At 39.4% G+C, this 26,985-nt stretch overlaps 1 protein-coding gene and 1 long non-coding RNA gene across 3 annotated transcripts in view; one reads left to right on the top strand and one right to left on the bottom strand.

Annotated features, from left to right (window-relative positions):
- The first annotated feature begins 2,467 nt into the window (after positions 1–2,467).
- Positions 2,468–26,985, top strand: part of slc9a7 (solute carrier family 9 member 7) — a 49,453-nt gene continuing 24,935 nt past the window's right edge. Inside the window, exons 1-4 of one of the 2 annotated variants that reach the window (XM_054790971.1) lie at positions 2,468–3,263; positions 5,808–6,010; positions 6,083–6,160; positions 26,855–26,931. In XM_054790971.1, the coding sequence (XP_054646946.1) occupies positions 2,948–3,263; positions 5,808–6,010; positions 6,083–6,160; positions 26,855–26,931 (674 nt within the window). In that variant the 5' untranslated portion in view covers positions 2,468–2,947. The remainder of the gene's footprint in view (positions 3,264–5,807; positions 6,011–6,082; positions 6,161–26,854; positions 26,932–26,985) is intronic. The other variant, XM_054790972.1, reaches the window with a different exon arrangement.
- On the bottom strand, positions 20,478–22,435 carry LOC129189355 (uncharacterized). Its single transcript, XR_008572790.1, has 3 exons — positions 21,253–22,435; positions 21,057–21,143; positions 20,478–20,953 (listed from the first exon to the last, which is right to left on the bottom strand). It is a non-coding gene; the product is annotated as an uncharacterized LOC129189355 (long non-coding RNA).

A 26,985-nucleotide genomic window follows, 5' to 3' on the forward strand; every position in this document is an offset into this window, starting at 1 on the left:
ATATCTAACCTGTAGAGGTCTGTACGTCTTTCCAGGGATATGCCTCCCCAGACCATCACTGACCCACCACCAAACCGGTCATGCTGAATGATGTTGCAGGCAGCATAACGTTCTCCACGGCATCTCCAGACCCTTTCACGTCTGTCGCATGTGCTCAGGTTGAACTTGCTCTCATCAGGGAAGAGCACAGGGCACCAGTGGTGTAGTTGCCAATTCTGGTGGTCTATGGCAAATGCCAATCGAGCTCTACGGTGCTGGGCAGTGAGCACAGGGCCCACTACAGGACGTTGGGCCCTCAGGCCACCCTCATGGAGCCTGTTTCTGATTGTTTGGTCAGAAACATTCACACCAGTGGCCTGCTGGAGGTCATTTTGTAGGGCTCTGGCAGTGCTCATCCTGTTCCTCCTTGCACAAAGGAGCAGATACCGATCCTGCTGAGGGTTGAAGGACCTTCTACGGCCCTGTCCAGCTCTCCTGGAGTAACTACCTGTCTCCTGGAATCTCCTCCATGCGTCCAGGTACCGCAGTGATGCCCTGGTCCAGATCTGGGAGGAGATCCCCAGGACACCATCCGTAGTCTCATTAGGAGCATGCCCCGATGTTGTCAGGCATGCGTACAAGCACGTGGGGGCCACACAAACTACTGAGAATCATTTTGAGTTGCTACAATGACATTTTAGCCAAATGGACCAGTGTGCTGCATCATTTTTTCACTTTCATTTTTGGGGTGTCTTTGATTTCCCCCCTCTATCGGGTGATCATTTTCATTTCTATCAAATGATGTGGCATCATTTTGTTACTAATACATCACCCACTTATTATCAGGAAAGATATTCAAGATCATTTTTCCCCCAGTTTAGATCTGATGTGTTTTCGAAGTGTTCCTCTAATTTTTTTGAGCAGTGTATATAATTCATGTCACTGCTTCAACTGAAACTCTCACATTTACCACTCGCTCCAAACACATCTTCATCCAAATGTCGGCCACGCCTCCCTGGGAGTTTCCTTTAAATGAGAAGCAGCTGTTCTTGTACAAATACAGTAAATGTTACAAGCTGTATATGTTGAGAAACCTTCGCTGTCAAACAATGCTGACGTTCATATACAATCATCATATATAACATGGCAAGCAAACATCAGATTACCTGTCAACTTAAGCTACTTGTTCACGCTAATAGCTAATCCATGCCATTCAAATGAAAGTACAAATAATGCAGTCGTGGGACACATAATTAGAATAGAAAAACTAGAAAAATGTCATTGCTCAGCAACCATGTCTTGCAGCAATAACTGTGTCGTCTTTTCCCCAAGTCAAGGTCAGATGTACTTGTTTGGTGCATTTGTGCGTGGGGGGATCAACAGGGAAAGTCAGTCACAATAGAAGAGTCGTAAAAGCAAAACACCAATAGCTAAAATGTGGTTTGGCGTAAGCGGAGGCGTGTTTCTGCTAGTTTCAGGTCATTGGGGTTGCCTCTGTTTGAGAAGCAGGACCAAATATTTCTACCTGATAACATAAATGTTTTATTTACTATTAGGCACATCTCCATGGTCCAATAGGATAGTGATTCCCAACCACGGTGCCACGGCACATTGTTGAAACGTTCACTTTTCAACTTGTGTCTTTTCATGACTTCATGAAGGGATAAACCGCCTTCCTCTGAACAGCCCCTGTCAGGTTTGGCGCTAGCCAACGTGAGTGTGTAGATCCCAGCGCAGAGGAACAACAGTCCATGTGATAACAAAAAATATTTAATAAGAACAAAAGGTGTCCTCCAAGGGAGTAAAAAGGTACAGCACAAACAGGCAATAAACAGAAAACACTGACAGCAAAAGGCTGACGGGGGAAAAAAAGTGGAAGTACGGAGCAGGACAAGATAACTCACAACACGAACAATACCAGCCAGGCTGAGCGGTGAGCTGGAGGTACAATAGCTGCTGCTGTGCTTAAGAGGATCAGGTGGGTAATTGGTTGCAGGTGTGACCAAGAGTCTCCGCCTCCGCAAGACAGAATGCACTGCAACCACAAGGCAGATAGGCGGCAGCAGAGCGACAGACACAGAACGTAACAGCCCCGTGTGTACGCCTGCTACGTTAAAAAAGAGGCTTCGCTACACATCTTAAAATTGAGCTCTGCCATCAATCTGTCAGTCAGCTCCAGAAGTGGGAGCTGTAAAATTTGTAATATTATGAGGAATACTGTCGTTTTAGTAGCATAGAGTTGAAATATTAAAGAAAGGCATTGTTAAGTCATAATATGAGCAACAACAAAACAAAATAAAGTTACATTTTTGGAAAATTAAGTTGGGGAAAAAGTTATATAATATTATGGAAATAAAGTCCAAATATTCCGGGAATAACATCATAATATTACAAGAAGAATATCATTTATAATGATATAATAAAATAATAATATTATTTAGTAATAATAAGCGTTTTCACCTATATGACAAAGCTGAGATGCAGTTTTTTCTTGAAATATATATAACTTCCTAACATACATACATGCGTTGCTTTACATAATATGAAAGTGGCAGAGTTGCATCCTTTCATTTTTCACCATGTGGCCCCCACTGGAAATAGTTTGGACACCCCTGCTATATGATGTGCTGGCTCAACAGGCTGCAACCTGTCATGATCTTTCACCCCCCCCGCGGGCCTTTTCCTCTTCCCGGAGACAAAGTCCACTTCCTGTTTTGAAGAGAACCACGCACTAGATTGCAAAATCATCAAAAAAGAACCCCATGACATTGACTCAGTTGGCTGGCAGTGGTGGGTGTCTACATACTGGCAAATGTGGCTCCTCCTCCTTAGTCACCACAAGCCCCGCCCCTCACACCGCCCACTCTGTCTTTAAGCGGCTGAGCCGAACGGCGGAATGTCTGTGAGTCCTCTGCGGTGGTGACATGGCGTAAGGAGCCGGTGTGTGTGTGCGCAGCATCCTTTGGCCATGGACCCCCTGCGACGGCGCAGTGGAGCCAGCGCCGCGTCCTCGACGACGATGACGATAACGAGGATGACGACTTTGGTGGTGAAGATGTTGCCGATGCTTTGGGTGCCACATCGTGCAGCGGCGTCCGGCGAGGCGCAGGACGAGGCTCTGGAGGAGCTGGCCACGGAGAAGGAAGCCGAGGAGAGTCACCGTCAGGACAGCGTCAATCTGCTGACCTTCATTCTGCTGCTCACCCTTACCATCCTCACTATATGGCTCTTCAAGCACCGAAGGGTTCGCTTCCTACACGAAACCGGACTGGCGATGATTTACGGTGAGGCTTTCACTTTCTAAGCACCATTACCGTTTGCACCAACTGCCTTCTTCCTCCTCCTCCTCCTTCTGGCTTTAATTTGCACAATTCACTTTAATGGCTCCTCATTGGCTGCTTCTAGTAGGTGCCGCGTCTGCTGCAGCTTTATCCTTGGCTGACCCTGATGTGCTGCTTTCATTAGACGCATACATTTCATGATTCTTGCCTTTGTCATACCTTTATAATACTCCATTTTTATTTGTCGAAAGGCTGTTTGTTGGCTGGAGAAGTAGCAGAAGACTGTAAGGCATTGTGTTAGAGCAATGGTATCCAAACTTTTTCCACTGAGGGCCACATAGTGAAAAATGAAAGGATGCAACTTTGCCACTTTTCATATTTTGTAAGGCAACACATGTAGATGTACTAAGAATATATATACTGTATATATATATATATATATATATATATATATATATATATACTGCATCTCAGCTTTGTCATATAGAGGCGAAAAATTATTACTCTCATTTTTGGTCTTTTTAATTCTTAATTTTTTTCCCCCAATATTTAAACGTTTTTCTTAAATAATCTTTCAGAATTTTCTTTTCGGAATGTTATGACTTTATACCCATAATATTCTTATATTCGTATTATATATATTTTGTTTTGTCTGCTTCTCATAATATTCACTTTTTTAAAAATCACCCTTTTTTTCTCTTAATATTTTGACTTTATTCTCATAAAATTACAATTGTTATGTTCAATTTTTTAAATTTCCGGGCTATTTCAACTTTCTTGCTGTAAATTTTCTTTTTGTAATAGCGTGACTTTATTCCCACAATATCATGACTTTACTCCCATAATGTAACTTTTTGCAAACCAAATTTTCCAAAAATGACAGCTTTATTTTGATTTATTTGTTTGTACTAATATTACGACTTTAATATTTTAACCATGTGACCAAAATGACATTATTTTTCCTCATAATATTACAAGTTTATTATCATAAAATTGTGACTTTTTTCTTGTTAGAATACACCTTTTTATCTCATTTTTCTAATATTAACTATACTATACTATGACTAATATATAACTTAAAAAAATAGTGTCTTTTTTCTTTAAATATTTCAACTTTACTACAAAATTTTTGAATGTGTCGCGGGCCGACTAACGAAACAGCTGTGGGCTACAAACGTAGTTTGGACACCTTTTCTTAGCGATATTAATAATGGAAAAAAATGTAATTACCCTTTACTTTGGGAAAGACCATTATTGTCCAGTGCACAAAGCAAGGGGGCGTTTGCTCCTTGGAGGAGTTTGGTGTGGAAGATGGCTGACATCAGTGACCTCGGACTTCACTAATGGCCAAAACAAACCCCCACAGCCACGCAAAATATTGTAGAAGGTCTCCCTAAAAGGGTGGGAGCTCTTCTAGCTGACTCAACCTGCTCTTCACATTTCACTTCCTGTTTACGTCCTAATACTTTTGTCCACACACTAGTAGTGTGAAAGGCTTAGCGTTTTTGTGTGTTTGTGTTCCACTTGCAAACATCCCTGTGAGAGCAACAAATGTCACTTATTAACCAACAACACATCACTTTGCTTTTTTTCTTTTTTGTCCTTGTTTTTATTTGATTAGAGTGTTTCTCAACTGGCGGGGTCGGGACCCAAAAGTGGGGCTTAGTTGCTGGGGTCATTTAAGTAAAGACTTTGGCTTCTCAAAACAATATGCGTTCAAGAGAGTAATGCATTTGCATCACAAAAATGCCTCCTCAAAAAAATCAGACCTCACAAAACGCTCGGCGTTATATTTGCCCCCCACCGTATCGCTGCGCACTGTCGCCTGTGCATTCATGTGTATGTGATGAAGACGCTCGCCGTAATGCCACTCTGTTCCACAGCGGAAGAAGATGCGAGTGTCTTCACCACATACACACCAATGCCCATGCCCATATAAGGAAGTCCGGGTTGCGTTGACGTCAATGAAACTCTGTGTTTAAAAAAAAAACTCTATAAAACACAGTGTGCAGAGCCGTCCAAAACTGCTTTTAGGTCTCACTTCCAAATGCGCAAACCTCATTATCTGATGCGTTGGCATTGTTTAATGCAGGAATACAACATTGTAACAACATTTCAAGGTCAGAAAAGAGGAAAAGCATAATAAGTCCCTTATCGATAAAAGTGAGTTGCAACTAAATGACCATTGGAAAATGTGGGTCCCACGTTGAGACCAGTTGAGAACCCCAGATCTATCATCCCCAGCTCCCTGCAATGGAGTGCCACAGGTAGATTGCAGTCCTGTGAGGAACACAGGAACACAAACCAACGTAGCGTGGATATGCTAAGAAGATATTTAATAAACAGTCTGTGGGGTGACAAAACATTATTAGCATGATTAATATTAACATTTCAACTTTTTTCAATGATTCTTGTTTAGTTTTAGAATCCGCCGAGGGCCAATTAAAGACAAGCTACGAATGCCACACTTTGGACACCCCTGTTGTACGGTCAGGTGTTCTTCCTTGCTCTCGTCCTTCATTTATGATTGAATGCCGCACGTTGTAGGTCTGCTGGTGGGCGTGGTCCTGCGTTACGGCATCCCCGCCACCAGCTACCACAGCAGAAGCCCACCCAGCTGCTCCCTGACGACAGGGCCTGGCAGCAGCCTGCTGCTCAACGTCAGCGGCAAGTTCTTTGAGTACACCCTCAAGGGCGAGATCGACTCTGGCGACATCAACAACGTGGAGCAGAACGACATGCTGCGCAAGGTGACGCCTCGTCTCAGAAAGACGCGTCTCCTCCCGCACAGCTAACCGCCCCCTCCCCATGCGCTGTCACAGGTTACCTTTGACCCAGAGGTCTTCTTCAACATCCTGCTTCCTCCCATCATCTTCCATGCGGGTTACAGCCTGAAGAAGGTGAGATACAACACACAAGCACCATTTAGAAGAGTGTAGGCGGGACGCTACTTATTACGCTATTAGAGGTGTAACAGTATTTTTGGACTTTTTCTGTATGCTACAGAGACATGTGACATGTAGAAATAGATTTGGCGCTACCTGTTCGCCCTTGCTCATAAACACATTAGAATGGGACTGTCTGTAAATGTTGCTTGTCAACTCATTGACTGCCAGCCATGTTCAGAGCAGAGAGCTTTTGGGCATTTTTGCTGAACTTTCAAATTTCATGAGTTTTAGGACTACATAAACATTGAAACTATCTAAAGAAACTTTAGACTCTCTTCTTTCATCAGAAAAAAACGTTTGTTTCTAGCCTTTTTGGGTCTCTAGATATTGGTGGTGGAACATAGGGTAGTTTCAGCAAAAACACCTGATTTTGACCAAAAAACAGAGAAAACAAGCTTTTTCTGCAGAGAAGCAAATTCAAGCAGAGTGATGGTGGGGTCTGCTGGATGTGGGGATGAATCCCTGCTGCTGACCGATCCAGACGGCAGCCAGTCGTCAGAAGAATCAGGGTCGGGTTCTAAGTCACCCGACTCTGAACTGCTTCCGGTGTCAGGCTCTGGTGTCGCGCCACACGGCTCAGCAACGCTAACCACTAGCTTGTTGCTTCGGCTGCCATTGTCAACTGCATTTGTGTCTACGTCACCTACATCTCCCATGTCACCTCTACCTTTCGCGATCGCGTCACTACTGGCAGATCCACCGCCAGACAAGCTCTGTGACAGCGTTAGCTGCCTGTATTTTTTGTCTCTGCTCGAGTTCTGCATGTGTTTCGCCATTTTCCTCTCTCAACCCACAGTCCGACAATCTGTCACTGCCGGTTGGAGGAAAAGAGAACTGTTGCCTCCTACTGGGACAGAAATACATTGCCTGCAAGTCAGAAATTCACACACAAGATGAATAAGACTTTGATCTGTAGCTCCCGCAAAAAAAGCAAAAGACGTCAATAAACGTGTGGCAGTCAACGTTACTTTTTGAAAAGACGTCAATAGACGTCTTTGGCAGTGAAAGAGTTAATGTAACGTAACATTAATGTATAATTTCTTATGTAATTTCTATATACCATATATACAGTATATATAGATAAACTGTATGTATTTAATATTATGTAAAAATATTTTTTATATTTAAGATGATTTAATTATTTTAGAAAAACAAATTCTGAAATTTTTTAGTAAAATCAGAGTATCCCATACATAATTGGAACGCCACAAATAGATTTGGCGCTACCTGGTCGCCCTCATAAACACATTATACTGGGGCTGTCTGTGAATGTTGTTTGTTCATATAATGCAGTGGTTCTCCATTAGGTATTTTCTGTCATGCCCCCACTGGGGGACAGATGGTTTTTCGTGCCCTCTCCTCGATTTGAGAAACTGATATCATCTATTTATTTATCTGTACTGTACAGACTCTTGGATTTTGGATTTAATTTATATGTATATATTTTACTCTTTCAAAACCAACAACGTATTTGTGCGTCTTTCATGTTTTGTTCAGCAAGAGGCAAAAAGAGGTGATGACGCAACTAGTGCATGAACATTTCAAAGCGAATTTTAACACATGCGCACGTGCGGACATGCACGTACGCACACGTGTGTCAAAGTGAAAGTCATGCTTGAAATGTATCTTTTCACAAAAAACTGTTGTTGTCCCTTTTCTAGTCAGGAACTGACGTTTTCCTGAAACTTACCTAAGTTCTACTGCTGATTACTAAAGAACAGAAAAAGGTAGAAACAAACTTTTTTTTCTGATGAGAGACCGGAGTCTAATCTTTCTTTTGGTGGGTTCCATGCTTATTTAACCATAGAACACAATATTCTGTGTGCCTTGAAAGATCAGTTGAAATTGTCAAAAAAAAACTGAAGGGGTTGTCTTTTGAGAAATGTCTGGGATTGAATGAGGTAGTATTATGTAAAATGTATATATTTTTTATGTTCAGGATGCTTTCATTTATTATTATTATTGCTTTAATTATTAATTATGAAATCAAAGCTTTTTTTGTATAATTAGTGTATTCCATACTAATTTGAAACGCCACAAATAGATTTGGCGCTACCTGTTCACCCTTGCTCATAAACACTTAGAATGGGACTGTCTGTGAATGTGGCTAGGACTATTGCAGCCCGCAGCTATCCATGCGTGCAGTGTAGTGTCTTGCCCTAACTAACGTCTTGGGCATCGTGCTCCTCCCACTGTCCTTCACGGTGCGCAGGCGTGCCACACAAAAACAATCATGTCTGCTGTGTAGAACTTAACTACCAACACATGCCACAAGAACTATCTTGCGGGGGCGTTAAAAAGCTTTAATAGGGCATTTCAACAACAAGCACTTGTCGGTGTAGTTTTCGAGGCTCACGGTGTCATCATCAGTCAAACGGCAGCTAACGCAGCCATGTGGACACTCGGCCGTATGTGCGTGACAATCAGAAGGCTAAGCTAATAACTCGAAAAATAATTGAATTCATCGGACGAGATGAGCAGCCTTTGTTAGCGGTGGAAGACACCGTCTTCGCCGAGTGCTCTCTCACCCGGAAGTCCTGCTAGAGCTCCACCAATGTACTCTCACATCCAAAGTCTCCTTAAAGAAGGTATTTATCCTCTGTAAGTTTCACCAGTGATATACTTGTATGGTCCAGGGTTTACCTTAGGATTTTCTGTAGCTGTGGTGGTGGGCTGCATGGGACTGCCGCCACTGTGTCGTGCCGCTGCTGCATCTGCTATTTCTTTCTATAATGACAAATAGCAATTTTTATGACTTAGTTATTTATTAACTTATTTAATATTTTTCAACAACCAGCAGAACATGAACTGAAAACTTTGCAAAACTGTTAATTTAATAGCAAAGTTGCTGAGAGCACTTAAAGTGAGAGTCTTGGATTTCGAGCCTCCTTTTGTTACCTGACCTATTTAGTCCAATAGTACTATATGACTAGCACAAAAGTACAACTATTTAGTCCAATAGTACCATACGACTAGCACAAAAGTACAACTATTTAGTCCAATAGTACCATATGACTAGCACAAAAGTACAACTATTTAGTCCAATAGTACTATACGACTAGCACAAAAGTACAACTATTTAGTCCAATAGTACCATATGACTAGCACAAAAGTACAACTATTTAGTCCAATAGTACCATATGACTAGCACAAAAGTACAACTATTTAGTCCAATAGTACCATATGACTAGCACAAAAGTACAACTATTTAGTCCAATAGTACTATACGACTAGCACAAAAGTACAACTATTTAGTCCAATAGTACCATATGACTAGCACAAAAGTACAACTATTTAGTCCAATAGTACTATATGACTAGCACAAAAGTACAACTATTTAGTCCAATAGTACTATACGACTAGCACAAAAGTACAACTATTTAGTCCAATAGTACCATATGACTAGCACAAAAGTACAACTATTTAGTCCAATAGTACCATATGACTAGCACAAAAGTACAACTATTTAGTCCAATAGTACCATATGACTAGCACAAAAGTACAACTATTTAGTCCAATAGTACTATATGACTAGCACAAAAGTACAACTATTTAGTCCAATAGTACTATATGACTAGCACAAAAGTACAACTATTTAGTCCAATAGTACTATATGACTAGCACAAAAGTACAACTATTTAGTCCAATAGTACCATATGACTAGCACAAAAGTACAACTATTTAGTCCAATAGTACTATATGACTAGCACAAAAGTACAACTATTTAGTCCAATAGTACTATATGACTAGCACAAAAGTACAACTATTTAGTCCAATAGTACTATATGACTAGCACAAAAGTACAACTATTTAGTCCAATAGTACCATATGACTACCACAAAAGTACAACTATTTAGTCCAATAGTACTATATGACTACCACAAAAGTACAACTATTTAGTCCAATAGTACCATACGACTAGCACAAAAGTACAACTATTTAGTCCAATAGTACTATACGACTAGCACAAAAGTACAACTATTTAGTCCAATAGTACCATATGACTAGCACAAAAGTACAACTATTTAGTCCAATAGTACTATACGACTAGCACAAAAGTACAACTATTTAGTCCAATAGTACCATATGACTAGCACAAAAGTACAACTATTTAGTCCAATAGTACCATATGACTAGCACAAAAGTACAACTATTTAGTCCAATAGTACCATATGACTAGCACAAAAGTACAACTATTTAGTCCAATAGTACTATACGACTAGCACAAAAGTACAACTATTTAGTCCAATAGTACCATATGACTAGCACAAAAGTACAACTATTTAGTCCAATAGTACTATATGACTAGCACAAAAGTACAACTATTTAGTCCAATAGTACCATATGACTAGCACAAAAGTACAACTATTTAGTCCAATAGTACCATATGACTAGCACAAAAGTACAACTATTTAGTCCAATAGTACCATATGACTAGCACAAAAGTACAACTATTTAGTCCAATAGTACTATATGACTAGCACAAAAGTACAACTATTTAGTCCAATAGTACTATATGACTAGCACAAAAGTACAACTATTTAGTCCAATAGTACTATATGACTAGCACAAAAGTACAACTATTTAGTCCAATAGTACTATATGACTAGCACAAAAGTACAACTATTTAGTCCAATAGTACTATATGACTAGCACAAAAGTACAACTATTTAGTCCAATAGTACCATATGACTAGCACAAAAGTACAACTATTTAGTCCAATAGTACTATATGACTAGCACAAAAGTACAACTATTTAGTCCAATAGTACCATACGACTAGCACAAAAGTACAACTATTTAGTCCAATAGTACTATACGACTAGCACAAAAGTACAACTATTTAGTCCAATAGTACCATATGACTAGCACAAAAGTACAACTATTTAGTCCAATAGTACTATACGACTAGCACAAAAGTACAACTATTTAGTCCAATAGTACCATATGACTAGCACAAAAGTACAACTATTTAGTCCAATAGTACCATATGACTAGCACAAAAGTACAACTATTTAGTCCAATAGTACTATATGACTAGCACAAAAGTACAACTATTTAGTCCAATAGTACCATATGACTAGCACAAAAGTACAACTATTTAGTCCAATAGTACTATACGACTAGCACAAAAGTACAACTATTTAGTCCAATAGTACCATATGACTAGCACAAAAGTACAACTATTTAGTCCAATAGTACCATATGACTAGCACAAAAGTACAACTATTTAGTCCAATAGTACTATATGACTAGCACAAAAGTACAACTATTTAGTCCAATAGTACCATATGACTAGCACAAAAGTACAACTATTTAGTCCAATAGTACTATATGACTACCACAAAAGTACAACTATTTAGTCCAATAGTACCATACGACTAGCACAAAAGTACAACTATTTAGTCCAATAGTACTATATGACTAGCACAAAAGTACAACTATTTAGTCCAATAGTACCATATGACTAGCACAAAAGTACAACTATTTAGTCCAATAGTACCATATGACTAGCACAAAAGTACAACTATTTAGTCCAATAGTACCATATGACTAGCACAAAAGTACAACTATTTAGTCCAATAGTACTATATGACTAGCACAAAAGTACAACTATTTAGTCCAATAGTACCATATGACTAGCACAAAAGTACAACTATTTAGTCCAATAGTACTATACGACTAGCACAAAAGTACAACTATTTAGTCCAATAGTACCATATGACTAGCACAAAAGTACAACTATTTAGTCCAATAGTACCATATGACTAGCACAAAAGTACAACTATTTAGTCCAATAGTACCATACGACTAGCACAAAAGTACAACTATTTAGTCCAATAGTACTATACGACTAGCACAAAAGTACAACTATTTAGTCCAATAGTACTATATGACTACCACAAAAGTACAACTATTTAGTCCAATAGTACTATACGACTAGCACAAAAGTACAACTATTTAGTCCAATAGTACTATATGACTAGCACAAAAGTACAACTATTTAGTCCAATAGTACCATATGACTAGCACAAAAGTACAACTATTTAGTCCAATAGTACCATACGACTAGCACAAAAGTACAACTATTTAGTCCAATAGTACTATACGACTAGCACAAAAGTACAACTATTTAGTCCAATAGTACCATATGACTAGCACAAAAGTACAACTATTTAGTCCAATAGTACCATATGACTAGCACAAAAGTACAACTATTTAGTCCAATAGTACCATACGACTAGCACAAAAGTACAACTATTTAGTCCAATAGTACCATATGACTAGCACAAAAGTACAACTATTTAGTCCAATAGTACCATACGACTAGCACAAAAGTACAACTATTTAGTCCAATAGTACTATACGACTAGCACAAAAGTACAACTATTTAGTCCAATAGTACTATACGACTAGCACAAAAGTACAACTATTTAATCCAATAGTACTATACGACTAGCACAAAAGTATAACTATTTAATCCAATAGTACTATACGACTAGCACAAAAGTACAACTATTTAGTCCAATAGTACTATACGACTAGCACAAAAGTACAACTATTTAGTCCAATAGTACTATACGACTACCACAAAAGTACAACTATTTAGTCCAATAGTACTATATGACTAGCACAAAAGTACAACTATTTAGTCCAATAGTACTATATGACTACCACAAAAGTACAAAGATTTAGTCCAATAGTACCATACGACTAGCACAAAAGTACAACTATTTAGTCCAATAGTACTATACGACTAGCACAAAAGTACAACTATTTAGTCCAATAGTACCATACGACTAGCACAAAAGTACAACTATTTAGTCCAATAGTACTATACGACTAGCACAAAAGTACAACTATTTAGTCCAATAGTACCATACGACTAGCACAAAAGTACAACTATTTAGTCCAATAGTACTATATGACTAGCACAAAAGTACAACTATTTAGTCCAATAGTACCATATGACTAGCACAAAAGTACAACTATTTAGTCCAATAGTACTATACGACTAGCACAAAAGTACAACTATTTAGTCCAATAGTACTATACGACTAGCACAAAAGTACAACTATTTAGTCCAATAGTACTATACGACTAGCACAAAAGTACAACTATTTAGTCCAATAGTACTATACAACTACCACAAAAGTACAACTATTTAGTCCAATAGTACTATATGACTAGCACAAAAGTACAACTATTTAGTCCAATAGTACTATATGACTACCACAAAAGTACAACTATTTAGTCCAATAGTACCATACGACTAGCACAAAAGTACAACTATTTAGTCCAATAGTACTATACGACTAGCACAAAAGTACAACTATTTAGTCCAATAGTACTATACGACTAGCACAAAAGTACAACTATTTAGTCCAATAGTACCATACGACTAGCACAAAAGTACAACTATTTAGTCCAATAGTACTATACGACTAGCACAAAAGTACAACTATTTAGTCCAATAGTACTATATGACTAGCACAAAAGTACAACTATTTAGTCCAATAGTACTATACGACTAGCACAAAAGTACAACTATTTAGTCCAATAGTACCATATGACTAGCACAAAAGTACAACTATTTAGTCCAATAGTACTATATGACTAGCACAAAAGTACAACTATTTAGTCCAATAGTACTATATGACTAGCACAAAAGTACAACTATTTAGTCCAATAGTACCATATGACTAGCACAAAAGTACAACTATTTAGTCCAATAGTACTATACGACTAGCACAAAAGTACAACTATTTAGTCCAATAGTACTATACGACTAGCACAAAAGTACAACTATTTAGTCCAATAGTACCATATGACTAGCACAAAAGTACAACTATTTAGTCCAATAGTATCATACGACTAGCACAAAAGTACAACTATTTAGTCCAATAGTACCATATGACTAGCACAAAAGTACAACTATTTAGTCCAATAGTACCATATGACTAGCACAAAAGTACAACTATTTAGTCCAATAGTACTATACGACTAGCACAAAAGTACAACTATTTAGTCCAATAGTACCATATGACTAGCACAAAAGTACAACTATTTAGTCCAATAGTACTATACGACTAGCACAAAAGTACAACTATTTAGTCCAATAGTACCATATGACTAGCACAAAAGTACAACTATTTAGTCCAATAGTACTATACGACTAGCACAAAAGTACAACTATTTAGTCCAATAGTACTATACGACTAGCACAAAAGTACAACTATTTAGTCCAATAGTACTATACGACTAGCACAAAAGTACAACTATTTAATCCAATAGTACTATACGACTAGCACAAAAGTATAACTATTTAATCCAATAGTACCATATGACTAGCACAAAAGTACAACTATTTAGTCCAATAGTACCATACGACTAGCACAAAAGTACAACTATTTAGTCCAATAGTACCATACGACTAGCACAAAAGTACAACTATTTAGTCCAATAGTACCATACGACTAGCACAAAAGTACAACTATTTAGTCCAATAGTACTATATGACTACCACAAAAGTACAACTATTTAGTCCAATAGTACTATACGACTAGCACAAAAGTACAACTATTTAGTCCAATAGTACTATACGACTAGCACAAAAGTACAACTATTTAGTCCAATAGTACCATACGACTAGCACAAAAGTACAACTATTTAGTCCAATAGTACTATATGACTAGCACAAAAGTACAACTATTTAGTCCAATAGTACTATATGACTAGCACAAAAGTACAACTATTTAGTCCAATAGTACTATATGACTAGCACAAAAGTACAACTATTTAGTCCAATAGTACTATATGACTAGCACAAAAGTACAACTATTTAGTCCAATAGTACTATATGACTAGCACAAAAGTACAACTATTTAGTCCAATAGTACTATACGACTAGCACAAAAGTACAACATTTTGTGCTATTTGACACAAACCTAATTTTAATTAGATGCCTGTTTTAGAGTAATACGAATACACAAGAAATGAATTGTTCAATAATATTTTTTTAAATTCAAAATAAGACAATTAACAAAATAAAATGATTTAAATACTTTTGTGATAGAAATGTGTCCTGTATAAAGAGTGTAAATTGAGTCCAGGATTATGATAGCACAGGTGTGTCCAACTTGTAGCACGACTTTAGACAAAACTACTTTAAAACTACTACTTTAAAACTACTACTTTAAAACTACTTTGACAAAAAGAAAGGATGAGAGCATTCCTAGTTGCTCCTTAATGGAACTACTGTAATATGAATACATCATTTCTGATTTCAAATTTAATTTATATACCGTAAATTCTGGTGTGTAAGCTGCCCCCACTAAATTTGGAGGTAAAACCAGATTTGTACATATTTAAACTGCACTGGTGTATAAGCCGCACGTGTCGACATCATAAAATGACATATTGTGGCCTGCACGAGTCCGTGAGGCAGATCTTTATTTGACAGGAGCCAATCATGAGCTATGAAAAAACTCACGACGAGCTTGTCAACCCATTGGAAATTGCAGGAGGTCATTACTTTGATTAACAGTGTCATCTTACAAAGAACACTAAACTCATCACGCAACAACTTAACACTCAAAAGGTATATCTAATAAATATGCAAACAATGTGAGTTACATTTTTTTTACTTTTCCGATAATGCATTTCGTTTGAGCAAAGCACTTCTTTGGAGGACAAGCAGCATAGAAAATGGATGGATGGCACTGCAATGCTGCCTCTGTCCAACAGAGAGAGGCTGTCATTGCAGCGTCGCAATGAATGCGTTGCTCAGATGTAATACATTATGGGAAAACTTTATAAGAGTTGTTCAGAGAGTAGAGTTTCATTTTAAACCCGTATTGGTACATATTTGTATATTTTAGGTCAGACTGTTATATTGTTATACTGTTTTTTATATATATATAAATAAAATGCCTTCCTGCGATTTCCGATGGGTGGACAATCTCATTGTGAGGGCACTGATGGCTCGTGATTGGCTCCTGCAAAGAAAGAGCTACCGTTTCCTCACTGCCTCGTGAGCGACACAGTGTTTAAACAATTAGTAGTAATCCTGAAGTAAAGGAGATGTCATGAGATTAGAATTTAGCCATAAATTAGCTGCACCGCTGTATAAGCCGCAGGGTTCAAAGGTTAAGAAAAAAGTAGTGGCTTATACACCGGAATTTACGGTATACATATTTCATATCATGATATTTAAACAATATATTTTTTATTTTAAGTTGATTTAATTGTAAATATTTTTAATTAATGAACGGATTAATAATGAAATTAAGCCATACAAGGCCGCATGGTGGACTACTGGTAATCATGTTGGCCACACAGTCAGGATCTCCCTTGGGCATTTCTGTGTGGAGTTTGCATGTTCTCCCCGTGTGTGCGTGGGTTTTCTCCGGGTACTCCGGTTTCCTCCCACATTCCAAAAACATGCATGTTAGGTTAATTGGAGACTCTAAATTGTCCATAGGTATGAATGTGAGTGGGAATGCTTGTTTGTTTACATGTACCCTGCTATTGGCTGGCCACCAGTCCAGGGTGTAACCCGCCTTTTGCCCAAAGTCAGCTGGGATAGGCTCCAGCATACCCCCGTGACCCTAATGAGGATAAGCGGTATAGAAAATGGATGAATGTTTCTTATAATATTATTTGTTTGTTTGTTTCTTATAATACCAAGCGGTGGCCGAGTGGTTAGCATGTTGGCCACACTGTCAAGAGATCGGGAAGACGTGGGTGGAGACCGTCTCTGTGTGGAGTTTGCATGTTCTCCCCGTGTGTGTGTGGGTTTTCTCCGGGTACTCCGGTTTCCTCCCACATCCAAAAACATGCATGTTAGGTTAATTGGAGACTCAAAATTGTCCATAGGTATGAATGTGAGTGTGAATGCTTGTTTGTTTACATGTACCCTGCCATTGGCTGGCCACCAGTTCAGAGTGTAATCCGCCTTTTGCCCGAAGTCAGCTAGGATAGGCTCCAGCATACATGCAACCATACTGAGGATAAGCGGCATAGAAGATGGATGGGTTAAACCAGGGGTCACCAACGTTTTTCATTGTGAGAGCTACTTTTACAAAATGAAAATGACCAAGAGCTACTCATTTTTGTAACATTTATTTTCAGAGCTTATTTTAAACCCAAACAAAGCAAATATGCTTGTTTTACCAAAACATTCATAAAATGCTGGTGTCCACAACTCACATTTTATGTTTCAGAATACATTTCTTTCTAGTGTTCTCACATTATTAACGGAAAACCTGAATGAAAAGCAGGCCTGCGGGCGCCTCATGTGGTCGTGGGGGGGCTACCTGGTGGCCGCGGGCACTGTGTTGGTGACCCCTGGGTTAAACCATACATTCATCTATTTATTTGATTTGGTGCTACCTATTATTCGCCCTCGCTCATAAATCATAAACACATTATAACGGGACTGTCTATGAACGTTGCTTATGAATACAGATAAATAATGTAACATAAATACATAAGTTGTTATTTTTAATTTTATTTATATTTACTTAATATTATATATAAAAAAAATGTTTTTTTTAGTTAAGTTTGTTTAATTTTAAATATTCTTACAGTCACATAAATACATTATAATGGGACTGTCTGTGTAACTCCGCTTGTTAACACGCATCATACGCACCTGGTCTGCAGGAGAATAAGAAAATACAGCAGGAGGGATCAGTGTTGCCAACGTAGCGACTATTTTGCTATATTTAGCCAGTAATCAGACCCTTCTAGATACTCTAGAAAATTAAAACGCAAAGTGATGAGACTTTCGGAGACTGATATGGAGAGGCCGTCCAAAGGGTCGGATGTCTACGGGGACTGAAGTGGTTTAGATTGGTGAAGGTATAGATGTGTGTGTTCCCGTTAAAGAACACGGCAGTTTGTCTTCGATTTGGTGGATTTTTGAAGCTGCGGGAGCGTCGGAGAAAGTTCTATACAGGTTTCACTGACATACGTTGCATGTATAACTTAGCAGTGAATGAAGCAAAGAAGAGAAACAAGACATTGCATGTCAGTACATTGCAAGCACACATCAATGAAAGGGTGCTAGTAGGACGGTACGAGTCAGACACTTGATACCATTTGACACTAAAAATGAACCGTACCGTTTGCTGTAAAAAGAAGAGTTATTTTGGCACACCTCTGCAAGTGTTTGACAGTAGAAAGACAAATATTGATGCACGAGTGAGCCGAACTGTAAATGTTTCCAATAAAATCTCCGTGAGCAGTTCTTTCAGACTTACTGTATGCTTGCTTACGTGAGCGCGGTAAAGTTGCGCATGCCTCAGCACTCTATTAATATTTGGCCTTTTGAGTTGGCTCCTGTGTGACTTTCTACCACTTCATTCCAGCATCTGGGGTCGATATATGTAGTCAATTATTGTACAGCGTGACCCGGCTACTGTTGTGTCTTTTTCTGCCACTTCAGCTTGGCATTGGGCGGACATATTTGTAGTCCTTTTTTGTATAGCGTACCCTGGCTCTTGTGTGACTTTCCAACACTGAAATTCAGCATCTGGGGTTGATATATGTAGTCCATTTCTGTACATTTCTGTTCCCTGGCTACTGTCGTGTCGTTTTCTGCCACTTCAGCTTGGCATTTGGCGGCCATTTTGTAGTGCGCTGTGTTTCAAACAACCACTGTCACTTTTCAGCAGTTACACGTTTTGTGTTTGCAAGGGTAAATAAAGGTCACAGAAAGATGAACAAATGTGCTTGTTTGATTAAAACAAGTTAGCTTAGTTGATCCTGTGTACAAACTCCCCCTCAACACACACACACACACACACACACACTCGGAGCACACATCCGGCGCCAATGTCCTGCGCATAAATACCAAGGCCTTGTCTCAAATGGACTACAGCTTAGGTTCCCCAAAGTGTGGTACGTGTACCCCCAGGCGTACACAAATGGCAATGGGGTACGTGGATAAAAATGAAAAACAATTCGTGCCTAACACTCAACAACAATTATGAGTCCAGGGTGTACCCCACCTCTCGCCCAAAGTCACCCCCAGTGAGGATCAAGCAGCATAGAAAATGAATGAATGAATGAATGAAGGAAACCATAGCCATCGTGAGTGGACAAAAAAAGTGAAGCTCAAATTCACACCATTCAGACGGAAGGATGCCAACGTCAGACTGGAATAAAAGATATGTAGGATGATTACTTATTTAGCCATTTTCCATGGCTTCAGATCAAATGTCTGAAGGGTTACACTACTGTAAAAGGTTTGGGAACCGCTGGACAACAGTAATCCCTTTCCACCTCGCGCTTTGAATTTTGTGGCTTCGCTCACATCAATGTTTTTAAGTAATATATTAATTCATAAATCATGCTCTTTTATTATTTCCTGGGACAGCGCGTATTAATAGATATTTCTGTCAATATGCCAGAATTAGCCAAAAGGCTATTTTTCATCTGTAGTCCCTCATCCTAATCCCATTTACTAAAATATATATGAAATCTAATAATGGGAACACAATGAGCCAACAATCAACAACATCGTACCAAGACACAAACACATACATGACAGGATACCAACAACAGCAGTACCAGTCAGTCTGTAGTTAGCGCTGGCAGTTCTTAATGTCAATAAACCATTTCTTCAGCTGGATTTGAATGTATGATATATGTTTTGATTTCAAATGACTATGGGCACGAGGTTCCACTCGGGCAGCTCGGATGGAGAAATGTGTTTGTTCAAATACACTTTGTTTTAATGGAATAATGCATTATACCCTCTTAGCGCCTCTAGTTCAGCTATGAACAGATGTTCGGTTGTTGGCAAACATGATAAACCATTTAGAATTTTATGAATAAAACAGAGATTTGATCATTTGACCATGTTTTCCCAGCTGTGTAGTTTGTTTACATAATATCGGACAATGGTGAGAAGTGTATGGTTTCTTATCCAAAAATGTATCGGGCATTTGTGAAGTGACTGGAGGGGTTTGAGAGATGTAATACTAGCCTGGGATCAAATGGGTGAACAGTAGATGATATGGGGGAAGATCACAGCGTGCACGTACATTTTTGCTGCCTGTTTGCGGATTCAATTAGACACCGTGTGATTACATGTGATTTACAGTGGTGTGAAAAAGTGTTCGCCCCCTTACCGATTTCTTATTTCTTCGCATGTTTGTCACACTTACATGTTTCAGATCATGAAACAAATGTTAATATTAGTCAAAGACAACACAACTGAACACAAAATGAAGTTTTTAATGAAACTTTTTATTATTAAGGGAGGAAAACAATGCAAAGCTACATGTCCCAGTGTTAAAAAGTGATTGCCCCCTAAACCTAATAAGTGGTTGGGCCACCCTTAGCAGCAACAACTGCAATCAAGCGTTTGTGATAACTTGCAATGAGTCTCTTCCAGCGCTGTGGAGGAATTTTGGCCCACTCATCTTTGCAGAATTGTTGTCATTCAGCCACATTGGAGGGTTTTCCAGCATGAAGCGCCTTTTTAAGGTCATGCCACAGCATCTCAATAGGATTCAGGTCAGGACTTGGACTAGGACACTCCAAGTCTTCATTTTGTTTTTCTTCAGCCATTCAGAGGTGGACTGGCTGGTGTGTTTTGGATCATTGTCCTGCTGCACAACCCAAGTTGGTTTCAGCTTGAGGTCACCAACAGATGGCCGGACATTCTCCTTCAGGATTTTTCGGTAGACAGCAGAATTCATGGTTCCATTTATCACGGAAAGTCTTCCAGGTCCTGAAGCGGCAAAACAGCATATATACCATATTTTACTGTTGGTATGATGTTCTTTTTCTGAAATGTGGCGTTATTTTTACGCCAGATGTAATGGGACACACACCTTCCAAAAAGTTCAACTTTTGTTTCGTCAGACCACAGAGTATTTTCCCAAAGGTCTTGGGGATCATCAAGATGTTTTCTGGCAAAACTGAGACAAGCCTAATGTTTTTATTCAGCAGTGGTTTTCGTCTTCGAACTCTGCCACGCAGGCCGTATGTGCCCAGTGTCTTTTTTTTGGTGGAGTCATGAACACTGACCTTAACTGTGGCAAGTGAGGCCTGCAGTTCTTTGGATGTTGTTGTAGTGTCTTTTGTGACCTCTTGGATGAGTCGTCACTGTGCTCTTGGGGTCATTTTGGTTGGCTGGTCACTCCTTGGAAGGTTCACCACTGTTCCATGTTTTCGCCATTTGTAGATAATGGCTCTCACTGTGGTTTGCTGGAGTCCTTAAGCTTTACAAATGGCTTTATAACCTTTTCCTCCAGACTAATAGACACTTTTTCACACAGGGCCATGTAGGTTTGGATTTCTTTCTCTCTTAATAATAAAAAGTTTCATTTCAAAACTGCATGTTGTCTTCATTTGTGTTGTCATTGACTTATACTTAAATTTGTTTGATGGTCTGAAACATTTAAGTGTGACAAACATGCAAAAAAACATAAGGAAGGGGGCAAACACTTTTTCACACCACTGTAAATGACAGTTTTGTGTCAATTTTGACACCCAGATATTTGTTTTCTGATACGATCTGCAGTCTTTTCCTAGAAACAACAACATCTGGCTTGGCACTGGAGGTATTGTTGGACTTAGTAAAGAACACTACTACTGCGAGCGTCTTCATCACATACAAGCAAATGGAGAGGCGACAGAGCGCAGGCACACGGCGGGAGACAAACATAAAGCCAAGCGATTAGTGAGGTCTGATTTTTCTTGAGGAGGCATTTTTATAATGCAAATGTATTGCTCTTTTGAACGCATATTGTTTTGAGAAGCCAAACTCTTTACTTAAATGACCCAGCAACTAAGCAGAACTACGTTCCTCATCACGGAACCCGTGGGACCAAATGGGGGTTAAGTCACTGTTGATACAGTCCACTACTGATGGGGATGTCATACAACTTCATGCCAAAAAATCCAAACTATCCCTTTAACTCAGAGCCTGCACATCGTTAGCGTGCATTGTAAAACGCTCACTTACATTAAACAGCCTGAGTCGCACACACACAGCCACACAAGTATGCTTTGCTAAGTATTAGCTAAGATAATCCAGCTAGCTTCCATTCACGCTCTGTCAGAGAGGAGTTTCCAAGGTTTTCCACCGCCGCTTTAACATGTTTAGTTCCGGAGGGGGCGAGTTAGAGTTTGTGATGAGATCCCGCCACGATTGAGCGGTCCGCCGAGGAAATACTTCCCCACACGAACGTTCCTTCTCATCACGATGGATGACATCGTTTCATTCACATTATTTCACTTCCGCGAGATTTCGTAAATTCCAGTAAACTCCGTTTTTATTGGCCAATTCCGCGATTCGGTTAATGCGGAAATCATTTTTTGGTGACTAAAATGAAGTTGTGGTCTGATAACCCTGTTAACAAATGAAATGACTTTACAGTTCTTTCTGGCTTACTGGTAAATATGAGATCAATTTGTGTCTTGGTTGTTATTCTTGGTGGCCCATTGATGACTTGTTCGCTCATACTTGTCTGGGATTTGTTTGACTTTTTTCTGGACTTTTTTTTATCCTCCCAGTTTATGTTAAAATCCCCCATAATAATAACTTCTTTATCGAAATGACTTTCTTTTAACAACTTCTCAAAATCCTCCTAAAAGCTGTTTTCTGCAGGAGGGGGGGGGCTGTAGATCTCAACAAAAACAAATGACATGTGGGGTGATAAGGAGACCCAAGCATTCTAGATCAGTACAATTTGACCACTGGATTTGACTGCACTGTAATGTGGTTTTTATGTAAATCATCCCTCCTCCCCCTTTTCTTGGTCCCTTTCTGTCTTGCCTGTAAATATTGCAGCCGGAAATATTCAGAGCTGGTGATGGTGCGTTTTGATCAAGCGAGGTTTCGGTTAAGCATAAGAGGTCTAGGTCCAATAATAAACAATGTAAATGCTCCCTTTTAGGCAGGATGCTTCTAATGTTTAAGTGGCCACCTCTGGGTTCGCTTTCTGATCCCACACTGTTCGTGAATGATTGACAGTCTGAAACACCTCCCATTTCCTGTTGTTGGCAATCTCTGGGTTCAGTGTCGTTGCTATGGGTACGTTTCAACTACACGGGAGCGACTGTGTGACGTGGCATCATAGAGGAAGAGGAGGAGGCAGGGAAAGCGGAAGCAAATAGGTTGATTATGGCCAATTATTAGTAAAACAAATATGCGTATTGAAGTAAATTTGACATTTTTTGCCTAAATTAAGCATTTTAAGCATAAAAATGGCTAAATGAAGTAAAATACAAATATAAGGCATTCAGAAGACACTTTCAAAGATGTTGTAATGATTTACAGTATTCTACACTGGCCACTAGGTGTCAGTGATGTTACTGTAATGTTGGGTGAGACACACAAGCACCAGACTTGATGACCGGAACAACAGGCTTTTATTGCAGCTTTGAATGGTCTCACAACAGGCACAATAATCCCTCACACGGGCTACTGTTGCAAACTAAAGCTCAACTTCCTGTCCTATGCACCCCTAGCACCAGCACACATTTACAGCAATAAGACATTGTCTTATTTATGTCTTAAATGTCTTATTTTCTCTTATTACAGCATGTCTACTATTTTGGGTAATAGAAGTGTGGCAATAAGGATGTATTTTATGTCTAGAGGGCTCTAATAATCTTAAAAAGCATATTTTAGATTAGAAGGTCAAAAACAGGTTTTCTATGCTCTAACTACCAAAATATTGCATTTATAAATAAAAAAATCCTACTTACGGGACCAATTAACAGTGATAAACCACACATTTTGGCAGTGTAGTGCTGTCCCAAATGCATTACTGTCGTTGTACACTTACTTACCTTCTTCTTGGTAAATGTCTTTCACTTGTATAGCGCTTTTCCACCTCCAAGGCACTCAGAGCGCTTTGTCACTGCTCGCACGTTTACCTACTGATGGCGCAGTATCAGGAGCCACTAGGGGTTCACTATCTTGCCCAAGGATGCTTTGACACAATCACGGGAGGACGGAGGATCGAACCCGCAACCTCCCGGTTTGGCGATGACCACTTTACCACCTGAGCCATGCCGCCCATCCCTTCTTCTCTCCTTATTTGTAAATTGCAACCACCCTTCCGCTACGTAGCCAAGATGGCGACTATTGAGGGTGGTAAGCGTCCATCACTGTACACTCAGCATTTTGAGTGTGCAACATGCGCGTGTGTACTGACCTGTTTGGGGAGATGGGGGGCATGTCAAATAATGATCATAAATATTTGTCCACTGAACTGTATAATAAATGTATTTTTTTGTATGATTCCAATAATTTGTAACATTTTCTTAAGTAAAAATTGCTGAATTTGCACATTTCCTAATGAAATAGGAGGAAGAAACCTAAGGTGAGACTTTTGCGAGGGTCTCTTCTCAGCTTAGTGCGCAAGCCCCTCCTGCTCTCTTGAGTGCAAGGCGAGTTGGATCATGGCGCCTGCCAATGTGTGTTGGTCAGCATGTCGCCAATAATTGTTATAGGAACATTTGTTATACAGCATGCCTTTCTACAGCCTGTTACTTTGTAAGAGTAAGTGTGACATTATTCCTCCTAATCGGACAATGAAATACACAGAAATGTGTCATATCGCTTGATCCTGAGGGGTGGGGAGGCATGCGTGAGCTGGAAGTTGCTTGTCGCTGCCGTTCTTCCATAGAGATGAATAGCCAGCGTTTTTTTTGCTCTGCTGAAGATTACACTCCTGATCAAAATTTTAAGACCAGTTGAAAAATTGCGAGAAAGTACTGCTGGATCTTCTAAGATTCTAAGTAGAGCAAAAAGAAGAAATGGGAGTGAGAAAATGTGTATTGAGTGTGATTTTGTGTCATGATCTCTTGATGGCAAAGGCAAATAAGCTTCCTCTCTTTGAAGGCGGTGGGATTGCTGAGCTGCATAAGCAAGGCCTCTCGCAGCGCGCCACTGCTGTGAGGTTGGACGCAGTAAGACAGTCATTTGAAACTTCTTCAAACATCCTGAGGTTTATGGAAAAAAAAGTCAAGTGGTAGACCCAAAAAAATGTCACCGGCCTTGAGCCGGAGGAGCCCATTGGCTGTCCGTCAAGACACGGGACCATCCTCGGCCCAAGTGAAGGTTGTTACTGGTGCCGAGTGCATTCTAATAACCGTCAGACGTTTTATTCTCTGACAAGAAAAAACTGAACCTTGACGGTCCAGATGGCTTCCAAGGTTACTGGCATGACAAGGAGATCCCATCTGAGATGTTTTCAGACGGCACAGTGGAGGGGGTCCATCATGATCCTTCAATGGAGCAGGTCTTTTTGAGCTGTAGTCTTTTCATCAGCCCATTTGACCAGCCTTTTTCACTTTAATGCTCGTTACCTCCGCCAACCTGCTGCCACATTTCTCAACCGATTCAAGCCATTCCAACATCCAACTGTTCAACACGTTCATGACATTCATGCTACCTATATTTATACTGAAAAAAAATTCAAAATGTTCCCAAAATTCACACTTTTCCGTAAAACTGCTATTGCCTACTACTACTTCCACATTTCTCAAGCGATTCAGCTCATTCCAACCTCAACTCCTTCAACAAAGTCAGGACATTCATGCTATTAGCCACAGCACAAACATTCCCACATTTTTTCTTCTGGAATGCAAAATGCCTTTGATCTAAAGAGCTCGAGCTACTTCCACATTTCTCAACCGATTCAGACCGTTCCAACATCAGAGCATTCAACAAATTAAGGACATTCATTCCATTTTCCCCATAGCAAAAATTCCAGTTTTTTCCATTTCCATTTTTCGGAATGCAAAATGCCTTTGATCTACAGATGTCTAGCTACTTCCACATTTCTCAACCGATTCAAACCGTTCCAAAGTCAAAATTCTCAATTCATTCGGGACATTTAGCCTTCACAGTATATTGCGCTATCATGTTCATGCTAGGTGTTAGCATGCTAATGTTAGCATTGTTAGCATGCTAACATTAGCATAGTAGCCTTTTTAGCCGTTTTCATAGGCAGACTATTATATAAACACTCAGCACTATGGTGCTCGGTGTTAGCATGCTAAAGTTAGCATGATGGCGCTTTGCGGAGGTCTGGTGCTTTTCTAGTTTGCAATAAATTACCTGCTCACATTTTCTTTGTCTCTCTCCCATTTCTTCTTTTTGCATTTTGAAGCTCTACTGAAAGTCTTCTTGAGATCCAGCAGTGGGAAATATAAATTCATGCAATTTTTCAACTGGTCTTAAAATTTTGGTCATGAGTGTACACCCAAGCTCACCTGGAGATGATCAGACTTTTACACCGATGTATCAGAACTTTTTCTGAAGAAGGTCAGGGTGCTTGTACTTCATATCCAGATAAAAGGTAAGAAGACAGACATTCTTTTAACCAAAATGAATGATCTTTTTTTGTTATCCTCTTAATGATCAGCCTCTTTTAACATAAAAAAGTTCAAAAGTAGTCAGTGCCTCAACAGCCATGAGCCTCACCACACATCACAGGTACTGACAATGCACTGCATTTTGCCGCACTCCAGTGCCGACGCACTTATGCACTGAAAAGACAAAGTAGGCAAGCGCACCAATTGAGACACAGCCACACATTTACTTCCCCCGCCGACTAGCTGAAATTCCCTTTCACATGAAGTGAATTGTGTTTAATGTTTCCCATTTTAGAAACACTTCTTCCGGAATCTGGGCTCAATTCTGACGTACGCATTCCTCGGCACCGCCATCTCATGTTTCGTGATTGGGTGAGCGTCCACTTACTTTTGTTATCACCAGTTAGTTAACTTTTAATAAAGAGC

This window comes from Dunckerocampus dactyliophorus, chromosome 10, assembly GCF_027744805.1.
Source record: "Dunckerocampus dactyliophorus isolate RoL2022-P2 chromosome 10, RoL_Ddac_1.1, whole genome shotgun sequence".
NCBI classification, from domain to species: Eukaryota; Metazoa; Chordata; class Actinopteri; order Syngnathiformes; family Syngnathidae; genus Dunckerocampus; species Dunckerocampus dactyliophorus.